This window comes from Marmota monax, unplaced genomic scaffold, assembly GCF_021218885.2.
Source record: "Marmota monax isolate L192 unplaced genomic scaffold, Marmota_monax_Labrador192_F-V1.1 WCK01_AAM20220418_F8-fsc00119, whole genome shotgun sequence".
NCBI classification, from domain to species: Eukaryota; Metazoa; Chordata; class Mammalia; order Rodentia; family Sciuridae; genus Marmota; species Marmota monax.
In genome coordinates, this window is record NW_026694771.1 from 4974032 (window position 1) to 5000924 (window position 26893).

Here is a 26893-nt window from a genome sequence, read left to right on the forward strand (position 1 = left end):
GAGGCTGTTAGTTTCCCTTCTTGAGCATCTGATTTAATTCCATGTCTCAACCACTTCTCTCATGCAGATTTCACATTCCAGGTCATTGGGCACCCACCCTTAATTGTTCCAGAACCAGCTGTCAGAAAACTAGGAATCACTCATAAACAGCTAACCCAGATCTCATGAGATTATTCAAATTTTTCAATGTACAAGAAGCCATGGAGACCAGTCCCCTCTCCCTAGCTGGCCATATATTGCTTGTCCTCTATAGCCCCAGCTTGTTGTGACCTTATCTTCAGGTATAACTCCTGGGTAGACCTTCATGGGAGCCTTCTCTGATTTGTAGCTATAAGTAACAAATAGTTATGTCCTTCATTTATCCAAGTGTCTTTGTGTTAAGGCCTTTTGTCAAATTAGTCTTTAAATTCTATAAAAACAAGAAGGAAGAATCCATTCCTTGTCTCTCTTCTACTTTCAAGTGTTCTGCTGACAGTCTTTGGCACTTTTCTTAACTTATAGACAAAGCAATACCCTGGTCTCTGCCTTTATCCTACATGCTTCTTTTCCTGTGTGCATGGTTAGCCTAATTTTCTTCTCTTTATAAGGACATTGGTCATATTGGATTTGGTCCAGGCTTATTTCAGTACATTTCATCTTAACAAATTATATTTGCAATGATGCCATTTCCAAATAAGATCACATTCCAAAGTACTGGGGTTAGAACTTTAATATGAGAATGGGCAATTTGGCTCAGGACAAGAAGTATTTATTAAAACCACATATACAACTTTCCTATGACCCATCAATTTCTTAAATTGTGCTTCATTTTATTTTGTATTTGTTGTCTTTAGTTATACATGACAGTAGAGTGTATTTTGACTATTATACATACATGGAGTACAACCTATTCTAATTAGGATCTAATTCTTGTGGTTGTGGAGTTACACTGGTAGTGTATTTATGAGAAAAGGAAAGTTATGTCAGATTCATTTTACCATCATTCTTATTCCCATCCGCCCTCCCTACCCTTCCTATGGTTAGCATCCACATATCAGAGAGAACGTTTGGCCTTTGTGTTTTGGGGACTGGCTTATTTCACTCAGCATGATAGTCTCCAGATCCATCCATTTACTGACAAATGCCATAATTTTATTCTTCTTTATGACTGAGTAATATTCCATTGTGTACATATATAATGCATTTTATTTATCCATTCTTCTGTTGAAGGGCACCTAGGTTGGTTGCATAGCTTAGCTATTGTGAATTGAACTACTATAAACATCGATGTGGCTGTGTCACTGTAGTATTCTGACTTTAAGTCCTTTGGGTATAAACTGAGGATTGGGATAACTGGGTCAAATGGGGGATCCATTCCAAGTTTTCTAAGGAATCCTTAAACTGTTTTCCAGAATGGTTGCACCAATTTGCAGTTCCACCAGCAATGTATGATTAAACTTTTCCCCCACATCCTCCTCAACATTTATTGTTACTTGTATTCTTAATCATTGCCTTTCTGATTGGAGTGAGATTGGGGTCTCAGTGAGATGTTGAACATTTTTTCATATTTTTGGACCATTTTTATTTCTTCTTCTATGAAGTGACTTTTCAATTCCTTTGCCTATGATTATTATTTTTTTGGGGTTAAGTTTTTTGAGTTATTTGTGTGTCCTGGATATTAATTTTTCTATCTGAGGTGCAGGTGGCAAAGATTTTCTCCCATTCTGTAGTCTCTCTCTTCACATTCTTTTTTTCAAGGGGAGGTACTGGGAATTGAACTTAGGAGCACTTGACCACTGAGCCACATCCCCAGCCCTATTTTGTATTTTACTTAGAGACTGGGTCTCACTGAGTTGCTTAGCACCTGCTGGTGCTGAGGCTGGCTTTGAACTTGCAATCCTCATGCCTCAGCCTCCCGAGCTTCTGGGATTACAGGTGTGTACCACCTTGTTGGCTGTCTTCACATTCTTAATTGTTTCCTTTGCTGTGAAGAGCTATTTGGTTTGATACCACCCCCTTATTGATTCTTGATTTTTCTTCCTGTGCTTTAGGAATCTTATTGAGGAAGTCCATTCCTGAACCAACATGATAGAGAGATGGGCCTACTTTTTGTTCTAGAACGTGCAGGGTCTCTGGTCTAATGCCTAGGTCCTTGACCCACTGTCAGTTGAGTTTTGTGCAGGGTCTTAAACAGGGGTTCAATTTCAATCTATTACATAAGGATTTCCAGTTTTCCCAGCACCATTTGTTGAAGAGGCTCTCTTTTCTCCAATGTATGTTTATGGAGTCTTTGTTTAGTATGAGATAACTGTATTTATGTTGATATGACTCTGTGTCTTCTGTTCTGTTCCATTGGTCTTCATGTCTGTTTTGGTGCCAATACCATGTCATTTTTGTTACTGTAACTCTGTATTATGACTTAAGGTCTGATATTGTGTTGCCTCCTGCATACTTCTCTCACTATGAATTGTTTTGGCTATTCTGGATCTCTTTTTTTTCTCAAATTAAATTCATGACTGCTTTTTCTATTTCTACTAAGAATGTTATTGGAATTTTAATAGGAATTGCATTAAATCTGTATAGCACTTTTGTAGTAGGGCCATATTGACAATATTAATTCTGCCAATCCAAGAGTATGGGACAACTTTCCATTTTCTAAAGTATTCTTTAATTACTTTCTTTAGTGTTCTGTAGTTTTCATTGAGAGGTCTTTCTCCTCTTTTATTAGATTCACAATTTTTTTGAGGCTATTGTGAACAGAACAGCTGATTTCTCTTGCAGCTGATTTGTTATTGGTGTATAGAAATGCAATCGGTTTATCCATGTTAATTTTATATCCTGCTACTTTGCTGAATTCATTTATGAGTTCAATAAGCTTTCTGGTGGGCCTTTTTGGGTCTTCTAAGTATAGATTCATGTCATTGGCAAATGGGGACTGTTTGAGCTCTTGTTTTCTTGCTTGTATCGCTTTAATTTCTTTCTTTTGTCTAATTGCTCTAGCTAGGGTTTCAAGGACTATGTTGAATAGAAGCAGTGAAAGAGGGCATCACTGTCTTGTTCCAATTTTTAGAGGACATGCTTTCAATTTTTCTCCATTTAGAATGATGTTGGTCTTGGGTTTAGTATATATAGCTTTTTCAAAGTTGAGTTATATATCCCTAGTTTTTCTAATGTTTTGAGCATGAAGGGGTTCTGTATTTTTTCAAATGCTTTTTCTGCATATATTGAGATAATCATGTGATTCTTGTCTTTTTGTGATGAATTATGTGTATTAATTTCTGTATGTTGAACCAACCTTGAACCCTTGGAATGAACCCCACTTGATCATGGTACACTATTTTTTTAAAAAAAATTTTGGTACTTGGTATTGAACTCAGGGGCATTCAACCAGTAAGCCACATCCCCAGCCCTATTTTGTATTTTTATTTAGAGACAGGGTCTCACTGAATTGCTCAGTGCCTCGCCATTGCTGAGGCTGGCTTTGAACTCACGCTCTCCTGACTCAGGTTCCTGAGTCACTGGGATTACAGGTGTGCCCCACCACGCCCAGCATACTATCTTTTTAATTTGTTTTTGTATGCATTTGCCAGTATTTATTAAGAATATTTGTGTCTGTGTTCATCAGGGATATTGTCCTGAAGTTTTCTTCCCTTGATGTGTCTTTGTCTGGTTTTGGTATCAGAGTAACACTAGCTTCATAGAATGAGTTTGGAAGGGTTTCCTCCTTTTCTGGTTCATGAATAATTGGAGAAGTGTTAATGTAAGTTCTCCTTTGAAGATCTGGTGGAACTCAGCTGAGACTCCATCTGGTCTTAGGCTTTTCTTTGTTGGTAGGCTTTTGATGGTGTCTTCAGTTTCATTGCTTGAAATTCATTCGTTTAAATTTTCTATATCCTCCTGATTCAATTTGGGTCATAAGTCTCTAGAAATTTGTTGATGTCTTCATGATTTCATATTTTATTGGAGTATAGACTTTCAAAGTAGTTTCTGATTACCATCTGTATTTCAATAATGTCCATGGTGATAGTTCCTTTTTCATCACAAATTTTATGATTTGCATTTTCTCTCTTTTTTCTTATTTAGCTTGGCATGAACCACTAATTTTACTCATAGGTATATACTCAAGAAAATGAGTGTGTACATAGACCAAACAACATGTGCAAAGCATGAATGTTCATAGAAACTATATTTATGTTAGTCTTAAACTGGTATCATCCAAATCCACAAAGAAATTGATGAATAAATTATAGTACATTCATTAAAAAAAACCCTACCACATAGCATTTAAACTTGAACTATGTAAAGAATTTTAAATATGTGATTCTATAAAACAAGCAAAATGAATTAATGATGTGGGGATGGGTATGTAGCTTAGTGGAAGAACACTTGCCTAGCTTCTGTGAGGCTCTGGATTCAATTTCTAGCACCATAAAAAAAAGAATCAATGATGATATAAATCAGAGTGGTATTGACCTCCGAGGAAAGAATATTGAATAGAATAAGTTATACTGCATGTATGTATAATATATAAAAATACATTCTACTGTCATGTATATCTAAAAAGAACAAATAAAGAATTAAAAAACAGAATAGTGAGAAAGCTTAAAGGAAATTTTGAGTAATGAAAATGAGAGCCACCTTGGTTTTGAAAATGTTTATGTGAGTGTATGTATATATGTACAAGTTCACCAAGGTGTAACCTCTCTGTGCATTTTATCATATATAATTTATACTTTTAATAATGTTACTTTTAAAATAAAATTTGACCAATTATACTATGTGCATATACAAATATAAAGAATCTCACTCTTTGTATAATTATAATGCATCACTAAAAATAAAATAAATTGGTATGTCATTTATTTTTAATAAATAAATTAATAATTTTTTTAAACTAGTGTCTTATGGATGTACATGATGTTGAGATTCAATGTGGTATATTCATATACAAATGTAGGAAAGTCAGGCTAGATTCATTTCACTGACTTTCCCTATCCCATAAATTGCTATATAATTAATTTTGTTACTTTAGTGCTATGGGAGAATCAATGATTCTTGGCTTTTTTCCTTTATCACTCACCAAAACTAATTGTATATCCTTCCCATGACTAATCAGCTAAAATCATACAGAAAGAAAATGAAGATAATGATAAACAAAATGAAAAGGAGAAATGACATGTAATCCTGTCGAACTGAGAGTAAACACAAGTGACCAGAAGGGACAGATTCAATGAGCCCAGAGAATGATTCACAGTGGATTTGTGTTTAAGTAGAATACCACTCCAAATGCATACTTTGAAGAGTACTTTGGCTTTGAGGTTACTGACCTCCATCATTATCATGGTACCTGGTAAGTGTGACATTTTGACATTTTTAGAAGAAAATAAAACCATCTTTAAATAGGGACAAGGATTCTCTTGATTCAATTGTAAGATGCTTTTTGAATTGTCCTGTAGTGATAAATTTGTGCACTATCTGGCACACTGCTTCTGATGTGTCTTACTCCAGTGATGCACTAACTGTGGTCACCATGCAGTACAATAGACCATTAAAACTTATCCCTCCAGTCTAATTAGAATTTTGTACCCTTGGATCAACACTTTACCTTTTGCTGTTCCTCCCACAAACCTCCAGTGTCTGGTAACCACGTTTTTTACTCTTTGTTTCTATGAGATCTACCTTTTTGGATTCTATATAAAAGTGAGATCATGGGCTGGGGATGTGGCTCAAGCGGTAGTGTGCTCACCTGGCATGCGGGGCACTGGGTTCTATCTTCAGCACCACATAAAAAATAAAATAAATTTGAGATGTTGTGTCCACCGAAAACTAAAAAATAAATATTAATTTTTTTCTCTCTCTCTTTTAAAAAAAGTGAGATAATATAGTATTCATTTTCCTGTATTTGATTTATTTCACTTAGCATAATAATTTCATTTAGCAGTTCCATCCCTGTTGTCATGAATGACAAAATTTCCTTCTTTTTAAAAGGCTATTCTGTTGTGTGTGTGTGTGTGTGTGTGTAATTGTTTTATCCATTTACCCAGTGATGGACATTTAAGTATTTGCATATCTTGGCTATTTTGAATAATGCTGAAATTAAGAGAATAGTGCAGATATACATGACATATGTATTTCAGATCTTTTGGATATATGGCCAGAAGTAGATTGCTAGATGATGTGAAGTGAGGAGGGATGAAATAAGAAAAATACAGTAAAATGAATCTGACCTAATTTTACTTATGTACATGTATCAATATACCACTGTGAATCTCACTGTCATGTATATCCACAAGACTAATTTAAAAAACTATTAAAAACAGAATATGTATCCCCTTGTGGTTGAAAGTAGCCTAGAGAGGTCAGTTATACCCAGTTGATTGATGGGACTATTGAGTTCAGATATGGGTGTCCTTCCTGATTTTATGCCTGTTGGTTCTGTCCATTTTGATTTCTTCTTAATATTATATCAGTTTTAGCCTCACACATTTTGACACTCAGTTGTTAGGTATATATGTGTTAAGAATTATTAAGTCTTCTTGGAGAATTGATCACTTTACCCTTACACAATGCCTGTCGTTAACTCTGATACTTTTCCTTGTTCTGAAATCTTTTCTGACCAAATTAATGTAACTATTCACACTTTCTTTTACTAGAATTATCATAGTAACCTTTTTTCTCCCTTGTACATTTAAACTATATTGATCCTTATATTTACGTGAATTTTGTATAGATATAGTACAGTTGGCTCTTGCTTTTTGACCTATAGTGAAGAATTTCTCTCTTAATTGGAGTGTTTAGATCATTGATATTCAAACTGACCTGATGTATTTGGATTACTGTAGTTTCTACTGTTTTCCTTTTGTTGCCCTCTTTCCTTTTTTCCCCTTCTGTCTGCCTTTTATGGTTTTAGTGGAGCATTTTTAATAATTATGTTTTGTCTCCTTTCTTAGTATAACAAATATGTTTCTATTTTTACTTTTCATAGTTGCCCTAAAATTTGCAATATGCATTTACAACTAACCTGAATATACTTTCATAAAACAGTATTTAGCTTTGTGATTAATATGAGTACCACATAATAACAAAATAATTTGAATTTCCCACTCCTGCACCTTGGATTTTCTTAAACACAATAAAGCAAGCTCTCAGTAATCATATTTAAGAGTGTTTAGGACTACTTTGATGAGAAAAAAATTCATCTCACCCAAGGGTCTTAGGAACCAAGAAGTTAGAAAATTGAAGGAAGTAAGGACTTCCAATTTTGTACCCCCTTCTGACTTAGCATCACTGCCTCCCCTTTTTAAATTAAAAAAATTTGGGACAAAAGAGAGATAAATGAGGGCTGGGGATGTGACTCAAGTGGTAGTGTGCTCCCCTGGCATGAGTGCGGCCCGGGTTCGATCCTCAGCACCACATACAAACAAAGATGTTGTGTCCGCTGAGAACTAAAACATAAATATTAACATTTTCTCTCTCTCTCTCTCTCTCTCTCTCTCTCTCTCTCTCTTTAAAAAAAAGAGAGAGAGAGAGATAAATGAATTCTTCTCAATTCTGATCCTAAATTCCTTGAGAAAAGGCTCTCCTTTTCCATCTAGGTGAGATTCCCATCCCTGGACCGTATAACTTTAGTTAGGAGGTAGCATATACAGTTAGATGCCCATACTGTACCAATCCCCCTAGTTGGAGAAGGAGTTGGGGGTGGAAGAAGGGAGACAGGGTTACCTTGTATAAAATGGTTGAAAAAAATGAGGGGTTCCATAGTGGGAAATCATTGATTAATACCTTCCAAATATAATTTTCAAGATATTAAATTACTTTTATTGCTAGATGGCATAATTTCTAATTTCTGTTTTGCAATGATTATATGATTTTAGTGATGGTTAACCAATTGTCTCTCATGTTGAAGGAGAATATGGAGAAATAATGGCTTCTAGTCTATTTGAGCATATAAAATTGATTTCATTTACTCTTCTCTAAATATTCTCTAGATTCAATTAGTTCATGCTTGGATGGAAACCAGACGACACTCAGCCCTACAGAAGGTAATATGCTTCCTTATCGAGGGTCAGCACCTAGGGGATGGAGAGTGGAACTTTGTTAGAAACAGTGGCTGATGGCCTGGCTGCAGGCTAGCCATAAGATGAACTTTTCAATGTGGTGATCTGAATGTTGTAGTTGAGGTGCCCCAAGTGACCCTACCACTACTTGCTCCCTGAACAAGGCACAATCTTATTTGCTGCTACACCTCTGTCAAACTAGAATGGTGGGAAGAGCATGGGTTTAACTTCCTGTCAGGACTGAGTTCAGGTTCCATTCTTTCTTCATCTAGTTATGTGATGTTTGGTTGACCATGAAATGCAAGCACTTGTATACACAAAAGAGAGAGTGGTACTAAAACAGGAAAGGACAGGTATTAATTGTAGATTTTAGTGAAAGAAAGTTTCATTTATATAAAAGGTTTGCTCTACTCTAGCTGCTCTGCCTGTGTTAAGTGATGACATCAATGACCTCACCTTTGTTAGAGGTGAGTTGTGGCAGGTGCATTGTTGAGTAATTGCCTCTCAGTAAACCATGCTCAGTCATGGACAGCTTATGCTGGTTTATGAGAAGTGTGAGATTCTATGTTTGATGATATTTATAGGTCAGAGGGCTCAAATTTTGCTTTAAAAGATAAACACAAGGGGTCAACTGTTATATTTAATTCTGAGAATTGGATTGAACATACTAAAACAAAATACGTAAGCGCAGGTCATAATTAATCTATCTGTGGGTATATGTTGGTCTAAACAAGAAGGGAGAAAAAATATCTAAAGTCTATGATAATATCACACCTTTGCAATAAAATCCTTTTTTATAAAAAAATTTCCAAAGCAGAACAAATTTTGGTTTTTGTTTCTTAATTTACATAGCACATTTCTTTTTCACCTGAAGTGAATATATGTAGACATCTCTTGTCACTAGGCATTGTCATTTTTCTTTTTTATGTAATTACTAATCTGATGAAATAACAGATTATATTAAAATCTGTTGATTTCACTGAGTTTGTTATTCTCTAGAAATATAAAATGTTTCCAACTAGTTCAACCTGAATTCCATCTGAGTTACTTTTAATGAAAGTATCATATACTTTCTAGATGCATGTTTATCTTAAATGTTACCATGAGGGACAGATATTTAATTTTGATGCTACCAGTTTTTTTTTTGGCATTTATCAAAATTCAAGGGGAGACAACCACATAACTAATATTCTGTTTTCTTTTGTTTCCCAAGGAGCATATATTGTGTGACTAATCCAACATTGCTCACCACTAAAACATTAGATTTAGGACATTACTTGTCCTAAATTGTCATTTTATCTAGAACTGTTTTTTTTATGTCAGTCTGTTTTTAGATATCAAAACTCTGATTTAATTTCAACATATTTCTAATGCATTTTCTTTCCATGGTAATGCATAATACTGGATGAAATTGGTTAACATTTGGATTTGGTATAGTATATTATATATATTTTGTGAATATTAATTTATTGTATAAGTCTAATATTTCTGGAATAAGATCAACAGGAAAGCAAGGTTCTAGCACAACTTTATGTAATCTTCTGTGAACAAATTGAAAACACAAAGTTCTTTATCATGGCCTCTTTTCTCATTCTCCTTGTGTGTGTCCAGATAACACTTGGCTGGCTGTGCAGATGGGTACAAAGGCTGTGCTCTGTTGCCCTCATATTCCACCAACATCAGTGTTGATACTAACATCATGGAAAATACACCTCAGAGACAAGCCTTCGTGCACCATTTCCCTCAACAGAGAAACAAATGAGACCGGGAAAAACAACTGTACTGATGGGAGAATCTCCTGGGCCTCCAGACTTGACCAGAATCCTGAACTTCAGATCCATCCAGTGTCCATCTCACATGAAGGGGATTACAGGTGTGAAATGGGAACAACTGATGGAAATTTTCAACGTACATATCACCTCCAAGTGTTAGGTAAAGAATTTCGTCTACTGTGATATTTTGGGTTACTGGATTTGTGACTGAAACAGATGTCTCTGTAATCCCATAACCGTATGTTGAGACTGAAGCATGATTTCCCTTCCATCTCTGCAGTGCCCCCTGAAGTGATCCTGTCTCCGGGGAAGAATAGAACTGTGGAGTGCAAAGCAATTGCAGGAAGGCCAGCTGCACAGATTTTTTGGGCCCCAGAGGGGGATTGTGTCACTGGGAAAGAATACCAGGACAATGGCACAGTGACGACCAGGAGTAGGTGCCATTATCCAGATGGCAACGTGTCCACCGTGACCTGCTTGGTCTCCCACCTGACTGGCAACAGGAGTCAATCCACAGATCTACTTCCTGGTTAGTAATTCTTCTAGTTGTTAAAATTTGTTTGATTGTTTCCCATTATTTTAAAAGAGTTATGTTAAGAAAGAAAATATGGTGAAATTTTATTCATAGTTGTTCTTTTCAGCTTCCATTTTATCACTCTTCTCTTCCTAAAGAGGTGTCTAGAAGAATTTGTTTTAAAAAGCCATATTTTAGAATGCAGTGTATTCTCCTTTTTGAAAATGTTTTTAGTGCATCATAGTTACACATATAATCAGGTTCATTTTTACATAATCATACATGCATGAAATATAATTTTTAAATTTCATTCCCCAGTGCTTCCTCTTTGCCTCCCTTCCTCCCTTCTCCTGTTACTCTACCTCTATTGTTCTTCCTTCTTTTTATATGTTGTTTTTAAATTGGTGATTTAAAGGTGAAAGGTGAGATTCACTGGTATAGTCACATAAGTACACAGCATAATTTGATCGATTTCATTCCTCAGTTTCTCCCTTTTCCTGTCCCTCTTCTCTCCCCTTCAATCTCTGTCCTTTATTCCACTAATCTTCCCTCTATTTTCATGGAATCCTCTCAGTTACCCTAATTTTGCTCTAGCTTCCACTTTTGAGGGAAAGATTCAACTCTTAACTTTCTGAGTCTGGCCTGTTTCAGTTGGCATTATGTTCTCCAGTTCCATTCATTTACCAGCAAATGCCATAAACTCATTCTGCTTTTTGGCTGAGTAAAACTCTATGGTACATATATACTGCATATTCTTTATTCATTCATCTGTTTAGAGTCACCTGGGCTGGTTCCAAACTTGGCTATTGTGAATTGCATCATCAATAGATGGGCAAAAGAATTAAATAGACATTTCTCAAAAGAAGAAATACAAATGGCCAACAAGTATACAAAAATAGTTCAACATCCCTAACAATTAGGGAAATACAAATCAAAACTACATTGAGAGTTCATCTCACACCAGTTAGAATGGCAAGAAAGGGAAGTCAGAGCTATAATAATAATAAATGCTGGCAAGGATGTTTATGGAAAATGTATACTCATGCATTGTTGGTGGTCCTGCAAACTAGTACATCCACTATGGAAAACAGTATCAATATTACTCAAAAGACTAGCAATAGAACCAGAATATGACCCAGCTATCCCACTCTTTGGTATTTATCCAAAAGAACTAAAATCAGCATAGTATATTGATATAGGCTCATCAATGTTTATTGCTTATTATTCTTTTAATGCTCCCTTCTATACTAGTATTGACTTGAATAGTGTATTTTTAAAAGCATATTCATGTTTTTAAAATATTCTTTTAAAAATATTCTAATTAGATATACATGACAGTAGAATGTTTTGACACATATTTCTCATTCTTCTGGCTCTGCATGGTACTGAGTCACTCCAGTAGTGTAATTATACGTGTATATAAGGTAATAATATCTGTCTCATTCTCCCATCCTTCCCATCCCTATAGCCCCATCTCTCCCTTCACACCCATCTATACAAACCAAAGTTTCTTAATTATTCTCTGTCTCACCCATGCAACTATAGATCATCATCCACTTATAAGAAAAAACATTCAGCTTTTAAATTTTGAGGATTGGTTTATTTCACTTAGCATGATATTCTTTAGTTTTACCCATTTACCTGCAAATGCTATAATTTCATTCTTGTTTAAGGCTGAGTAATATTCCACATTTTGTGTGTGTGTGTGTGTATCTCACAGTTTCTTTATCCATTCATGTGCTGAGGACATCTAGGTTGGTTCCACAGTTTAGCTATTGTGAATTGAACTGCTATAAACATTGATGTGGCTGTGTCACTGTAGTATGCTGATTTTAAGTCCTTTGGGTATAAACCAAGGAGTGGGACAGCTGGATCAAATGGTGGTTTTTTTCTAAGTTTTCTGAGGTATCTCAAACTGATTTCCATAGTGGTTGCACCAATTTGCAGTCTCACCAGCAAGTATGAGTGTACCTAGTGAGGACATCATCACCAACATTTATTACTGCTTGTATTCTTGATAATTGCCATTTTGACTGGAGTGAGATGAAATCTTAGAGTAGTTTTGATTTGCATTTCTTTAATTGCTAGAGATGTTGAACATTTTTTCATTTATTTTTTGATCAATAGTATTTTTTTTTCTGTGAAGTGTCTGTTCAGTTCCTTAGTCCATTTATTGATTGGGTTGTTTTTTCGGTGTTACATTTTTTGACTTTTTTATATATCTTGGAGATTAGTGCTGTATCTGAGGTATGTGTGGTAAAGATTTTCTTCCATTCTGTAGGCTCTCTCATCATGTTACTAATTGTTTCCTCTGCTGAGAAGAAGCTTTTTTGTTTGAATCCATGCATTTATTGATTCTTGATTTTACTTCCTGCACTTTAGGAGTCTTGTTAAGGAAATCAGGTCCTAAACCAACATGATGAAGATTTGGGCTTACTTTTTCTTCTGTTAGGCTCAAGATCTCTGTTCTAGTGTCTAAGTCTTTGATCTACTTTGAACTGATTTTTGTGCATGGTGAAAGATAGAGGTTTAATTTCATTTTGCTACATGTAGATTTCCAGTTTTCCCAGCACCGTTTGTTGAAGAGACTATCTTTTCTCCAATGTATGTTTTTGGCACCTTTGTCTAGTATGAGACAACTGTATTTAGTGGGTTTGTCTCTGTGTCTTGTATTTTGTACCATAATATCAATACCATGTCATCTTGTTACTATAGCTTTATAGTATAGTTTAAGGTCTGGTATTGTGATGCCCCCTGCTTCACTCTTTTTGCTAAGGATTTCTTTGGCTATTCTGGGTCTCTTATTTTTCCAAATGAATTTCGTGATTGCTTTTTCTAGTTGTATGAAGAATGTCATGGGCATTTAATAGGAATTGCATTAAATCTGTGTAACAGTTTTGGCAGTATGGCCATTTTGACTATATTAATTGTGTCTGTGACATTTCATGTACTGTGCTGTCAATGGATTCTATTATTGTAGCATCTTTGTTTGGGGCACTTTCTTCCCTTATTATTCATAGTTCTAATTGAAAGATAAAGTATAATTTTAAAAAAATGCTTATGGTTTTAGTAAAAGGATAAAGTTATTCAAAAAAAGTTGCCTTCATGAACTTTAGTGTGGTAAAATTTCTCCTCTAGGCTCTTCCTGATAAAATTTCTTAAATGCTTTTATAATCACATCTGTAATTTGGTTTCTTGGTTCTCTGCTTCAATCCTACCTTCATTTCCTTTTATTTTAAAATTTAAATATTATTAACATCAATGTAACATACAGAATTAAAAGTCAAATTGTTCTATAAGTCAGTAACTGAAAGATACCAGCCCTATTAGTGCCTTTCCAACCCCACAACTGTGTCCTCATTCAAATCCCCAGAGGCAAGTACTTTGAAATCTTTAAGTGTTTCTTGTGGTAATTAACTCCATTTTCTTAAACCACATTCTCACAGTGCTGTTTCTTAGTGTGTTGAATTTAGACTTTATGTACTCACTTTCTCTTATGGTAGATGAAGATTTAACCTTATCTTACTCCCTTTCCTCATCTTTCATGTTATTAATATATCAGCACTTCATTAACTTAAGTGGCCAATGTTTGCATTAATTTGTTATTAAGTGCTGAATCAAGAAATAAAGTAATTCTTTCTCTTTTGAATAACTTCTTGTTTTTCCTGGACTTCATAATTGCTTTACTTTTTTGGGATTCCTTAATGATATATATATACCTTTTGTTACTTATTATTGATCTCACTGACTGAACTAGAGAACACCTAGTAATATTTTTTTCCCTCTGAAGACAAACTTTCTTGAAGTTTTTTTAATGCTCTGAGACTAATAAGTTTTTCTGGTCACTTGACTTTCTGCAAAGCTATGGGCCTGGACATTCTCCTTGCCTCAATCTTTTGCTTGATCCTATGTTTACTTAATCTGAGCTCCTTTTTTCTCCTGGATATTGGTTTGTTTTTCATCTTTTTCCCCACATACAATACTTTTATTAACCCTTTGGTAATCCTTGCTCTCAATAAATTTCAAATTGAGCACTAAAGAACCAATTCAAAGCTGTATTATCTGATGGTGGGATTTACAAACTAATAAGTTTTGATACATGAACAAGAATGTAAATGATTTTTGTCTTAAAAAAAATTGGTTCTTCCTTACATTTCTGAAGGTCTTTTTCTCTGGGACTGTTCAGACTCTTTGGAGAATTACTCTTCAGTACTTTGCCCTGGAAGAATAAACCTGACCCTGGTGTTCTGGAAGGGAGAATGCTGTGTGTGTTCACACATTCCACTGTTCATAGCTCAGACTTTCCTTTAATATTGCTCTTTGGTTTGGCACTTCAGCTCCACCCTTCCTAATGTCTGGATCCTTGACTCAGGAATCTCTAGTTTTACTATGAAGGTGCTCAGGATTATTTTCATTATAAAAAATATTATAGCACCCAAGGGAACTATTGCATGTGGGTCTTGGAACTATGAAATTAGAATATTGAAGTAGATAAGGACTCTCACCTCTGTTCCTCCCTCTTATTCTGCATCATTTCCCCTCCATATTTTTTTTATCTTCCAAAGTAGGAAAAATATGGTAAAAGGGTAGACAAATGAAGTCTTCTCAATTCTGTTTCTAAAATCCTTGAGAAAAGGCTCTGCTTTATCTGTCAGGGTGAGGGTCCCATCATTAGACCAAACAACTTTAATTAGGGAGTGGCATATAGAGAAAGGAGTTGAGTCAGATCAGTTCATGTGAGATGCCCACACTGGACCAATCCCTCTGGCTGGAGAAGGGAGACAGGGTTACCTTGTGTAAATGGTTGACAAGATTAGGTGTCTGAAAAATGTGAAACCTTTGATTAATACCTTCTGAATATAATTTTCAACGTATTAACATAGTTTTATTACTAGATGGCATAACTTCTAATTTGTGTTTTGCAATGGTTATATAATTTTCGTGATGGTTAACCAATTGTCTCTCATGTTGAAGGAGAATATGGAGAAATACTGGCTTCCCCTCCATTTGAGCATATCAAATCGATCTCATTTACTCTTCTCTAAATATTTTCTAGATTCAAGTAGTTCATGCTTGGATGGACAGCAGATGGCATTACCCCCTATGGAAGGTAATATGCTTCCTTATTGAGGGCCAGCACTGAGGGGATGGAGAGTGGAACTTTGTTAGAAACAGTGGCTGATGGGCAGCCTCTTGTCTGGCTTTAGAATATGGCAATCTGAGTGTTTTGGTATGAGGTGTCCCAAGTGACCCTATCACTACTTGCTCCCTGAACAAGGTACAGTCTTACTTTCTGTCAGGACTGTGTTCAAGTCCTATCTCTTTCTTCATCTAGTTACATGATCTTTAGTTGACCACAAAATGCAAAGGCTTGGGTACCCAGAAGAGAGAGTGATACTAAAACAGGAAAGGACAGATGTTGATTGATTGTAGATTTTAGTGTAAGGAGGTTTCATTTACTCAAAAGGTTTGCTCCACCATAGCCGCTCTGCCTGTGTTACAGTGATGACATCACTGACCTTACTTTTGTTACAGGTGAGTTGTGGCAGGTACATTGGTTGAGTAACCACCTCTCAGTAAACTATGCTCAGTCATGGACAGTTTATGCTGGTTTATGGGAAATGTGAGATTCTATATTAGAAGATGTTTATAGGTTACAGGTCTCAAGTTTCGCTTTAAAAGATGGACACAAGGGGACAACTTGTATATTTAATTCTGAGAACTGGATTGAACACGCTGCAGTAAAATATGTAAGCACACGTCATAATTCATTTATCTGTGGATATATGTTGCTCTATAACAAGAAGGAAGGGAAACTTCTCCAGATACTATGTTTGATAATATCACACATTTACAGTAAAAACTGGAAGTTTTTCATTTTTTTATACACCAAACTACTTTTTTACCATAAATAAATATTTTGAAGGTCTCTTTTCATTAGGCATTATCATTTTTCATTTTCATGGAATGGCTGAACCCGTGAAACTGCATATTATTTCAAAATATATTGGTTTCACTGACTTGTGATTTGTAAATAATAAAAAATTAAAAATTTCCATCACACTCAATCTAAATGCTATATTATTTAACTTTAGTAAAAGTGCCACAAACTTCCCACATTTATGTTGTCTGGAATTGCACCCTTAGTAACAGGCATTTAGATTTGATGTTACTGATAGTTTTGTACTCATCAAACCTCGGGGGGAGATCACCGCCTGATAATTATTCTATTTTATTTTATCTCCCTAGGAGCATGAATTGTATGATAAAATCAGTATTGCTCACTGCCAAAATATTAGAATTAGAACATTGTCTTTGTCATTTAATTTAGAATTCTGTCTTCTTGTCTGTTTCTAGACATTGAAACTCCTGATTTAATTTCAACATATTTTATAATGCATAGTTTCCCTAATAATTCATACTACAGGAGAAAAATTGTTAACGTCTGAATTTCCTTTAATACATTATGTATATTTTGTGAATGTTAATTTCTTATGTAAATCTAATATTTCTGGAGTAAGATCGCCAGCAAAGCAATGTTGTACTAGGACTTCAGTAATGTGCGGTGGATAAATCACACACACAGGTCCTTTATCAAGGCTTCCTTTTCTCATTCTCCTTGTGTATGTATGCATGTGTGTCCAGTTACCACTTCATTGTCTGTGCAGATGGGTACCAAGGTGGTGCTCTATTGCCCTTGTATTCCATTGACAAGAGTACTGATAACAACATGGCGAATACGCTTCAGAAACAAGCCTTCATGCAAAATTGCTCACGACAGGGAAACAAATCAGACCATCGAAACCAACTGTGTTGACAGGAGAATAACCTGGGCCTCCAGACCTGACCAGAGTCCTCACCTTCAGATTTATGCAACAGCCATCACTCATGATGGATATTTTAGGTGTCAAATGGCAACATATCATGGGAATTTCCGTCGTGGATATCACCTCCAAGTCTTAGGTAAAGAATGTCATATGTTGTTGGGCTGGGGATGTGGCTCAAGCTGTAGTGTACTTGCCTGGCATGCATGGGGCACTGGGTTCAATCCTCAGCACCACATAAAAATAAAATAAAGATGTTGTGTCCACCGAAAACTAAAAAATAAATATTAAAAAATAAAAAAGAAAGGAGTGTCATATGTTGTGAATATGATATTTCAGATCATCAGATTTGTGACTGAATTAAGTGTCTCTAAATTTCATATTTCTTGTGTTAAGATTGAAGCATGATTTCCCTTACATCTCTTCAGTGTCCCCTGAAGTCCCTGCTTTCAGGGCAGAATAGAACTGGGGTGTTAAAGCCAGTTGCAGACAAGTCAGCTGCACAGACTATTTGGACACCAGAGGGGGATTTTATCACACAGACAATTCTATGACAGTGACACAGTGGCAGCCGGGAGTATGTGCCACTCTTCAGATAGACACGTATCTGTTATGACCTGCTTAGTCTCCCATTTGACTGGCAATAGGAGTCTATCCATAGATCTGCTTCCTGGTTTGTGATTTTTCTAGTTTGTTTTGTGTTTAAGAACTTGATGCTCTTACTTCTTCACTCTAGCTCTTGTCTTCTACTCATGTCCAAGATTCTTTACAAAACGAAACCTACATTTATTGTCTCTTTTATGTTACCTCACATCTATCCCTTGACATTTATTCCTTTGTGTCTGCCTTCCCAGAAAGTAGTTGGACAAAAAGCAACAAATATTCCCCAGATGTCAAATAAAATATAAATTTTTCTTTGTTTGTTAGCTTAATTAGCTTTATTGTAAGTTTTCACAAATATTAATGTTAAATATTTACCATTCAGTGATATTGAATAATTGGTAACTTTAAATAATATTTATCAATTCTTAATAGTTGATTTATTTTTTGTTAATATTCAGTATGGTCACTCCTCCTTTCTCATGTGTTTCCCTCCCATTCTCACTTGATTCTCTTCCTTTTTCTTCTGTATATTTTTTGATGAATGATAATTATGCATAATAGTGAGATTAATTTTTACATATTTGTAAATGCACATGACATAGCATTATAATTAGGTTAATATCATTTCCCTGTATTTCTCTTTTCTGTGCCCTCTGGTTCCCTTCCTCTATTCTACTGGTGTCCCTTCTATTTTCATGAGACATGAGACCTTCCCTGCAACCTTTTTCCCTTTTTCCTCTACAGTTTTCACATATGAGGAAAAAAAAAAACAGGACCCTTGATGTTCCGAGTTTGGTTTACTTTGCTTAACATAATGCTCTCAGGTTCTATCCATTTTCCTGAAAATGACATAATTTCATTCCTTATGACTAAATAAAACTCTATTGAGTATACATACCACATTTTCTTATCTATTCATCCATTGATATCCCCAGGCTCATTCCAAAATATGACTATTGTGAATTGTCCTACTATGAACATGAGTATGCATGTACTATAGTATGCTGACTTTATTTCTTTGGGATAAATACCAAGGAGTGGCATAGCTGGGTCACATGGTGATTCCATTTCTAGTCTCTTGAGGAATATCCATTCTGATCTCTGTAGTAGTGTACTAATTTATAATTCTAACAACAGTGTAAAAGTGTTTCATTTCCCCCCACATCATCACCAACATATATTATTGTTTGTATTGTTGATTACTGCTATTCTAAGTGAAGATAAAATCTCAATGTAGTTTTGATTTGCCTTTCCCTAATTGCTAAAGACATTGGACACTTTTTAAATATATATGTTTGTTGTAATTTGTATTTCTTCTTTTGAGAAATGTCTGTTTAGTTCATTTTCTCATTTATTGATTGGGTTGTTTTTGGTGTTAAGTTTTTTGAGTTTTTAACATATGCTGGATAGTAATTATCTGTCCAAAGAGTAGCTAGGAAAGATATTTTCCCATTCTGTAGGTTCTCCCTTCACCTTCTTAATTATTTTCTTGGCTGTGCAGAAGTTTTTTTTTAATTTGATGCCATTCATTCATTAATTCTTGATATTATTTCCTGAACTTTAGGAGTCTTATTGAGAAAGCCATTGCCTATGCCTATATGTTAGAGTGTTGACCCTACATTTTCTTTAATGAGTTACCAAATTTGTTGTCTAATTCCTAGGTCTTTGATCCACTTTGAGTTGATGTTTGGGCAAAGTAAAGAAATAAGGATTTAGTGTCATTCTTCTATATTAGTATAACCAGTTTCCCCAGCACCATTTGTTAAAAGCCTGTATTTTCTCTAATGTCTGTTTTTGGCACCCCTGTCAAGGATCACATGACTATAGATGTGTGTGAATCTGTTTCTGTGTCTTCTGTTTGGTACCATTGGTCTATGAGTCTGTTTTTTTTTTTTTTTTTAAGAGAGAGAGAGAGAGGAGAGAGAATTTTTAATATTTATTTTTTAGTTTTTGGCAGACACAACATCTTTGTATGTGGTGCTGAGGATCGAACCCGGGCCGCACGCATGCCAGGCGAGCGCGCTACCACTTGAGCCACATCCCCAGCCCTATGTGTCTGTTTTTATGCTAGTTCCATGCAGTTTTTGTTACTATAGGTCTGTAGTACAAGTTCAGATCAGGTATTGTGATGTCTCCAGCATTGCTTTTTTTTTGTTTTTTTGGTTTAGGATTACTTTTGCTATAGAGCATTTTTTTATTCTTCCAAATGAAATTTAGGACTGCTGTTTCTAGTTCTATGAAGATTGCCATTGGTATTTTAATAGGGATTGCACTGAATCTGTACATTATTTTTGGTTATTTGGCCATTTTAACAATATTAATATTGCCTATCCACGAAAATGGGAAGTCTTTCTATATTGTGTCTTATTTAATTTCTTCTTTCAATATTCTAAAATTTTCATTGTAGACATCTTTCATTTCCTTGGTTAGTTTCATTCCTAAGTACTTTATTTTTGTTGAAATTATTGTGAATGGGATTATTTTCCTGATTTCTTAGCAAATTCATTGTTGGCATATAGGAAAGCTACTGATTTTTGTATGTTGATTTTGTTTTCCATCCCTTGGTTCTCTTCTTAACATTCAGTTGACTTATTTGTTTTCATGTATTCATTCTATGAATGAAAGTATTTCTATGGGTTGCATCCTTGACCTGATTCTCACTTATCTATGTTCCTTGAATAACCTCAAAATCATACCCATTGCTTCATCTATCAGCTAATTCTTAACTCTCAAATCTGTGTTTTCTTTTTGCCCAGATTTTGCTTCTTAGCTCTCTCAACTTGAAACTGAACAGGTTCACTTAGATGCATCAAGGGCAACTCAAATATTTTTACCCCTTCATGAGTTCTGCATGTTTGTTTTATAACTTTAAATTTTTGTACATTCTTTTGTACAAATCTTTCTGCACATTCTCTTCAATTATTCTTTTCTTCATATTTTTATTTGTGCATCATAATTATGCACAATAGTGGGATTCATTGTTACATATTCATACATGCACTTTATAACTTGATAAATTTCTTAAGCTAGAAACTTAAACAGATTCTACAACATCCTTCTTTCTTATTCCTCATATTCAAAACCAGTCACTCTGTTTTATTGATTTGACCTTAGAAATCATTCTTAAATATGGAAGCTTCTCTTTCTATCTTAGTTATTTGTATGATCATCTCTCACCAAGATTATTGAAATGGCTCTAGAGCAAGACTACTGGCCCTTAGCTTACTTAATTTCAATTTATTCCCTGGATTATTTCACAAGGACCATTCTAAAATGAAAAATGTTCCACTCCTCTACTTACATGACCCCCAAGGCTCCTTTGGCTTCATGGAAAGCTAAACCCCTTTGACAGCTTGCACTACAGCAGCTCTTTTCTGCCTCATGTCTCACTCTTCTCCAGTCTGCACCCCAGGTATGTGGGTCCTTTTCGGCTTTTCAAAAGTATTCTGCTCTCTTTCTCTGTTGCCTTTTACACTCAGCTTCAACATCCCCACAATGTACTTCTTTCTCTGTGCTCATTTCTTTCATTGCATTTGATCAATTCTTATTGAGTTTTGAGCCATTGCTCCTCTGGGATGATTTTTTTCTTTAATTTGAAGCTTAGTCAACTATTTATTCTCTGTATTGACGTAATGCTTCATGCGTGCCTCTGTCAGGGTACTTCCATATGTCTGTCATTGATGGCTCTGAACTATTTTCACTCACAATATGACACCAAATGAGCATGGTTCTTTTCTTTGCACACCAATCAATACTCGAAGTCTCCAGTATTAACCAGGTGTCTTGCAATTCAATTTAATTCTGATGCTAACTCCTGGGATTAGCACAGATCCCACAGCTTAGGGTGTCAGTCTCACATACTGCCCCCACTTGAGACACCAGTAACCGGTTTTAGTGCCACCTGTACTTATAGCTAATTGACTATAAATTCAAGGAGTTCCCACATTCCTCCGATCAGATTCAATAATCTGCCAGAATGGCTCACAAAACTCAGGAAGGCATTTTATTTACTGTTATTCATTATTATAAAGAAAACAACACAGGAACAGCCAAATGGAAGAGATACATAGGGCAAAGTACAGGGGAAGGGGCCTGGAGCTTCCATACCATCTTAGAGAAAGTCATTCTCCCAGCTCCTGGATATGTCTGTCTCCTAACGCAGAAGCTATACAAACCCCATTGTTCACTGTTTTTATGGAGACTTCATTACATAGGCTTGATTGACTAAATCATTGGTGTTTGGTGATTAACTCAATCTCTAGCCTCCTTAGAGCTCAGTGATGGTGGTTGTGGTGGTGATAGAGGCTGAATGTTACAACTCTAATCATGCCTTACTTTTTCTGATAACTAACCCTCATTCTGAAGATATATAAGGTCTTCCAGACACCAGTCATCTTGCTAGCATACAAAAGACACTCTTACTATGGTGGTATTTCCAAGGTTTTAGAAGCTATGTGCCAGGAGCCGGGTAACAAAGACATTATATTTCTCTTTGTATCACAACTACAGATGTCTTTGATTTCCAGTACGTTGTTGTAAGTTCCTTGAAAATAGGAACCACTTTTTTTTTTCCAATTCTACATCACTAAGATCTGTCACAATACCTGACACAAATAATTGCACAATTAGGTTCTGATTATCACAAAACCCAATCTCTACATTTTTCACTCTATGCCCCAAATCTTCAAAGCTTTAAGTTGTTCCTTTCCCTTGAAACATCCTTCCTTCTTCTCTTAACCTATTTAATACTGCAGACCAGCAAAGCTCAGTTTAAATCCCACTTCTCTCTGACCCTCGGAGTTGATGAACCATTCTTATTCCTCAGATGGCTTATAATGTAATGCTCACCAGCACCATTTGCTCTCTCATGACTTCTCTTTCATTTGTGTGTGTTTGACTTCTCCAGTTAGACTTTGAGCTTTTGGGGGACTGCATTCATATTGTCCTTTTTTTTAAAAATTTATTTTTAAAATTTTTTAAAATTTTATTAATTTTAATTTGTTATATATGACACTAGAATGCATTTCAATTATAGTGCACATTCGTATCTCTGGTTGAACACAAAGTAGAGTCACACCATTCATGTCTTCATACATGTACTTAGGGTAATGATGTCCTTCTCATTCCACTGTCTTTCCTACCCTTGTGCCCCCTCCCTTTCTCTCCCCCACTTTTGCCCTGTCTAAAGTTCATCTATTCCTTCCATGATCCCCCACTCATCCCCAGTATGAATCAGCATCCCTATCATATTGTCTTCTTATCCCCTCACTGTGCCTTTTCATAGAAGAAAAGATTGCAGAATAATGATCCGATTAGTCTGCTTTTATCTTTTAAACAAATCCCAGGGGGCATTTTACAGATGAGTAAAACGAAAGTAGGAAGACATAAAACACTTTATTAAAGTGGTTCTATCTACTCAGTGACAAAATCATTTCACTGTGTGTTGAAAGTGTTATCAGATCATGCCCAAAATATTCAGAATAAGATTAAACTTTGCAAGGGAAATTTTCTTTTTGTTTTTCTTTTTTTTAATATTTAGAACAACTAAAAATGCTTAGAATATTCTCATTCTTTCAGAAAATATGTGTTAAAATGTACCAAGTACAAAACAAAGATATGGTTCCCGAACTCAGTCATGAAATAATGATACATTAGTAATATTTGAAATATAATTTAGATTTTTTAAAAAAAATTTTGACAATCTATGAACTTTTAGGAATATTTTTAAAGTATTCTTTTAAACCATTGACTCTAATTTGTTAATTATAAGAATCTTCAAACAGACTTTTAACTCTTACCTGCATTTAAAGGTCTCGGAACACCAGAATCTCCAGGTTCAACTCTGCTGATCATTCTCTATGCGAAACTCTCTCTTCTTGTGGTCATTCTGGTCATGGTGGGATTTGCTTTCTTCCAGTGGATAAATGATTGCAGGTAAGAACTGAGGATTGAACTGGTAAGACTCAGTAGGAAGCAAACATCACTGGGAGACTTTTGAGTTCCTTCTGTGCTGGAATGAGCTTGACACATTTCATGATACATTGCGTTCGCTGCCTCAGCTGCTTCTTTAACATTAGGCTTTGTGAACAACCAGAAGACCTGGCAGAGGTGTCCACAGAACTGGGGCCAGAGCTTGGTTGTGATTTTGAACCAAAGAGTCCTAGCCTAGCACACTCCTTGAGATTCCAGCAGGAGGTTAAGAGGCTGCTGGTACTTCTCAAGAGTTTACTTCCATGTTTCCATGATTCGGATGACTTGTTTCTTGCATTATTATTATTATTATCATTATTAATATTATTGTTATTATTATGTTTCTTCCTAGAGAATAAAAATCAGAAGAGCTGGAAGTCAGTTGATGAGACATCACAAGAAAACAGCCATTTGTAATCAGCCTCATGTTCAACATCTAGCTGAAGTGCACTTTCATACCTAAGCGTTTATGAGAATGGACATAAGTTGCAGGCAGTTTCAGTCTCTTAACATACAGTATATACACATATGCAAAAGCTTGGTGTTTGCTGTCATAAATGTCAAGGGTGCTTTGTCTATTCTTCCCTTTCCTTCAGTGAATGCTTATTAGACAAAGTAAAACAATCCTGCTTCCCAGCCTAAAGAAGAAGATGGCTCAGCAATTCAAACAGCAATGCTGAGCAGTTTTTCTACACCCCTTGAGTCCTTTGGATGGTGCTTTCATCCAGCTTCTTGGTTCCTTTGTCCACTTGAGATGCTATCAAAGTTGCAATGGCTAGAGCCACTATAAACACTGCCTGCAAGTTGGCCAGTAGCGAACCTTCTGTCCTTTTTTTTTTTTCTTCCTAGCAAGTACCAGGGCAGTCACATTGCATATTTGGACTGAATCCTAAGTGAATGGCTTAAAGTCTTTTTTAGCAATAGTTGCATTTTAGTAGAAGTTATAAATTGTTCCCAACTAAGGAACTGCCAGTGTCCTTGGATACAATGCTGAAGGTCCCCTGACCTTTCAGAGCTCTAAGTGTCTCAGTACTGTTTGTTGTTTATATTCTAAGTTACAGATTGGAATGGATTAATGAGGGTAAAGGGTGGGATACTGGTGAAGCCCTAATATCTTGAAAGGCTGCTGATTCAGATGGTAATCCTGTAGTAAAAAGTGTTGTTTTACCTAAATGTATCTTTCCGCCCCCCGCGCCCCCCCCATACTGTAGATTGAACTCAGGGATGTTTCACCACTGAGCCATGTCCCCAACCCTTTTTATTGTTTATTTTGAGATAGAGTCTCACTAAAGTTTCTTAGGGCCTTGCTAAATTGCTGAGACTACCCTCAAACTTGTGATCCTCCTCCCTCAGCCTCCCAAGTTACTGGGATTACCAGCACGCACCACCATGCCCAGCTAAAGGAATCTTTTCTTATGTAAAGTTGTGAGTGATTTGGGCTACTAGTTTTGTTTTCAATAAAACTGTAGGGGAGAAAATGAATGCTTAATATTGGAAGATGCTACACTAGTCCAGTACTCTAATTAGGTGGTGCTTTCATCCTAGATTCTTGGTTGCCCACCAAAAAAAGTTTAATTCTTACTCAAATCACACTCCAATGTAGTTGGTGGGTCTGGGACAGTGGTTTGACAGGTATTGCTCCAAGCTAGCATTTTATCCTCTTTATGCTATGACTCTGATTTCCTCAGAGTACTCTGTAGTCACCTGGTGAAAAGGCAGCAGGATTTTATGTGGGAGGATTTTACAGGCCAGACTTGGAGTAGCAGTTACTTCTACTGGCATTCCATTGTCTAGTGTTCAGTCTGAAGGTCATGGTAACTTGTACAGAGCTTGGAAAATGGTCTGACTGCTTTGGAAGAAAAGGAATCAAGCTTGTTATACATCTAGCCAATAGTAAATAATAGGACTAGTGCTAAGATTAATGCCTACTCTATTTGTCATCTAACATGAATTAATAAATATTTTCATTAGTAAATATCATAGATATTTATTAGATTTTGTATTAGATTTTTTTCATGTTTATGATAGCATATTGAAAGTGAAGGAGTCTTGTAATTCAATTCTGTAATAGACTGAAAAAGACAGCAGAGATTGCAAGTTGCCTGGTCCATTGTGGTCCTACCCTTTCTCTTTGTGGCCATTGATTATGTTCACACCCCCTTTTACCCATGCAAGCTTTCAGCGGATTTCAAAGTCCTTTCCCTAAGGAGAGTACATGCTTATCCACCATATGTAATTTGCTTTGGCCAATAAAATGAGGCAGCAGTGGCAGTGTACCATCTGAGCATGGGTCTCATGAGGTCCTTCATGTTTCTGCCTGCTACTCCAATGAGAACATGTCTGGCCTAGCCTGCAGGGGAGTGAGAACCACATAGAGTATAGCTGAATCACCTCACTCCAACCTGCTTACCTCCCTGTTGAGTTTTGGCAAATGAAATATAAGCATATCGTCTGTGATATTTTCTGGAAAACTTTTTGAAAGAGAAAGGAAGGGTGCTTTTCTGCTTTTCCTCCTTATTTCTTGGACTGCAACATTGGTGTGATGACTGGAGGTCCAGCAGCCAACTTGAGCTATGAGTGACCCTTGAGGAAGAAGACTATTCACTGAGATGGATTTAAAAAAAATGGAAAAAGAAAGATGGAAGCATCCTGGGCCTGATGACCATGGAGCTGCCCTACCAACCCTAGTCCATCTACCTATTGACTTTGTATAAGAGAATAAACTATTTTATTCATGGCACTGCTATTTTGGGTTTTACTGTACACAAAGCCGAACTTCATCCTTATTGTCATAAACACCTAGTTGGTCAATCTGAAGGTTTGTTGTCAATCTTGCAAAAACAGGTTATGTTCTACTTATGTGCATATAGTGATCTATTTTTGTTCTTGACTTAGAGGTAATAAAACAGGCATAACATCAGAGGTTAGGAATCACAGAGCCATTTCTATGAAGATTTTGCAAGAACGGTTGGTTATGTAAAGTTAAGTGATGCTGTGGCTTGTGGTGGGTGGGAAAGGACTTGGGAATCTGGGGCTGTGAGAAGATCATCTAGTTGTCACTAGACATGAGAGGACATATCTGCTTTGTAGGATTGGAAAGACCAACATACCATTGTGAGTAAGAGAAACAGAGGAATTGAGATCTATTGGACTTTATTGTGTTAATTCTTTTTC

General features: G+C 35.9%; 1 protein-coding gene across 1 annotated transcript in view; it reads left to right on the forward strand.

Annotated features, from left to right (window-relative positions):
* The window catches only part of LOC124079588 (cell surface glycoprotein CD200 receptor 5), a gene marked incomplete at its 5' end in the record, with an annotated part of 58708 nt that extends 32249 nt beyond the window's left edge, over nucleotides 1-26459 (forward strand). Inside the window, 7 exons of the mRNA XM_058572881.1 lie at nucleotides 7968-8021; nucleotides 9648-9968; nucleotides 10089-10337; nucleotides 15379-15432; nucleotides 16968-17285; nucleotides 23560-23683; nucleotides 24072-26459. Of these exons, the coding sequence (XP_058428864.1) occupies nucleotides 7968-8021; nucleotides 9648-9968; nucleotides 10089-10337; nucleotides 15379-15432; nucleotides 16968-17285; nucleotides 23560-23683; nucleotides 24072-24078 (1127 nt within the window). The remainder of the gene's footprint in view (nucleotides 1-7967; nucleotides 8022-9647; nucleotides 9969-10088; nucleotides 10338-15378; nucleotides 15433-16967; nucleotides 17286-23559; nucleotides 23684-24071) is intronic.
* Nucleotides 26460-26893: the final 434 nt, after the last annotated feature.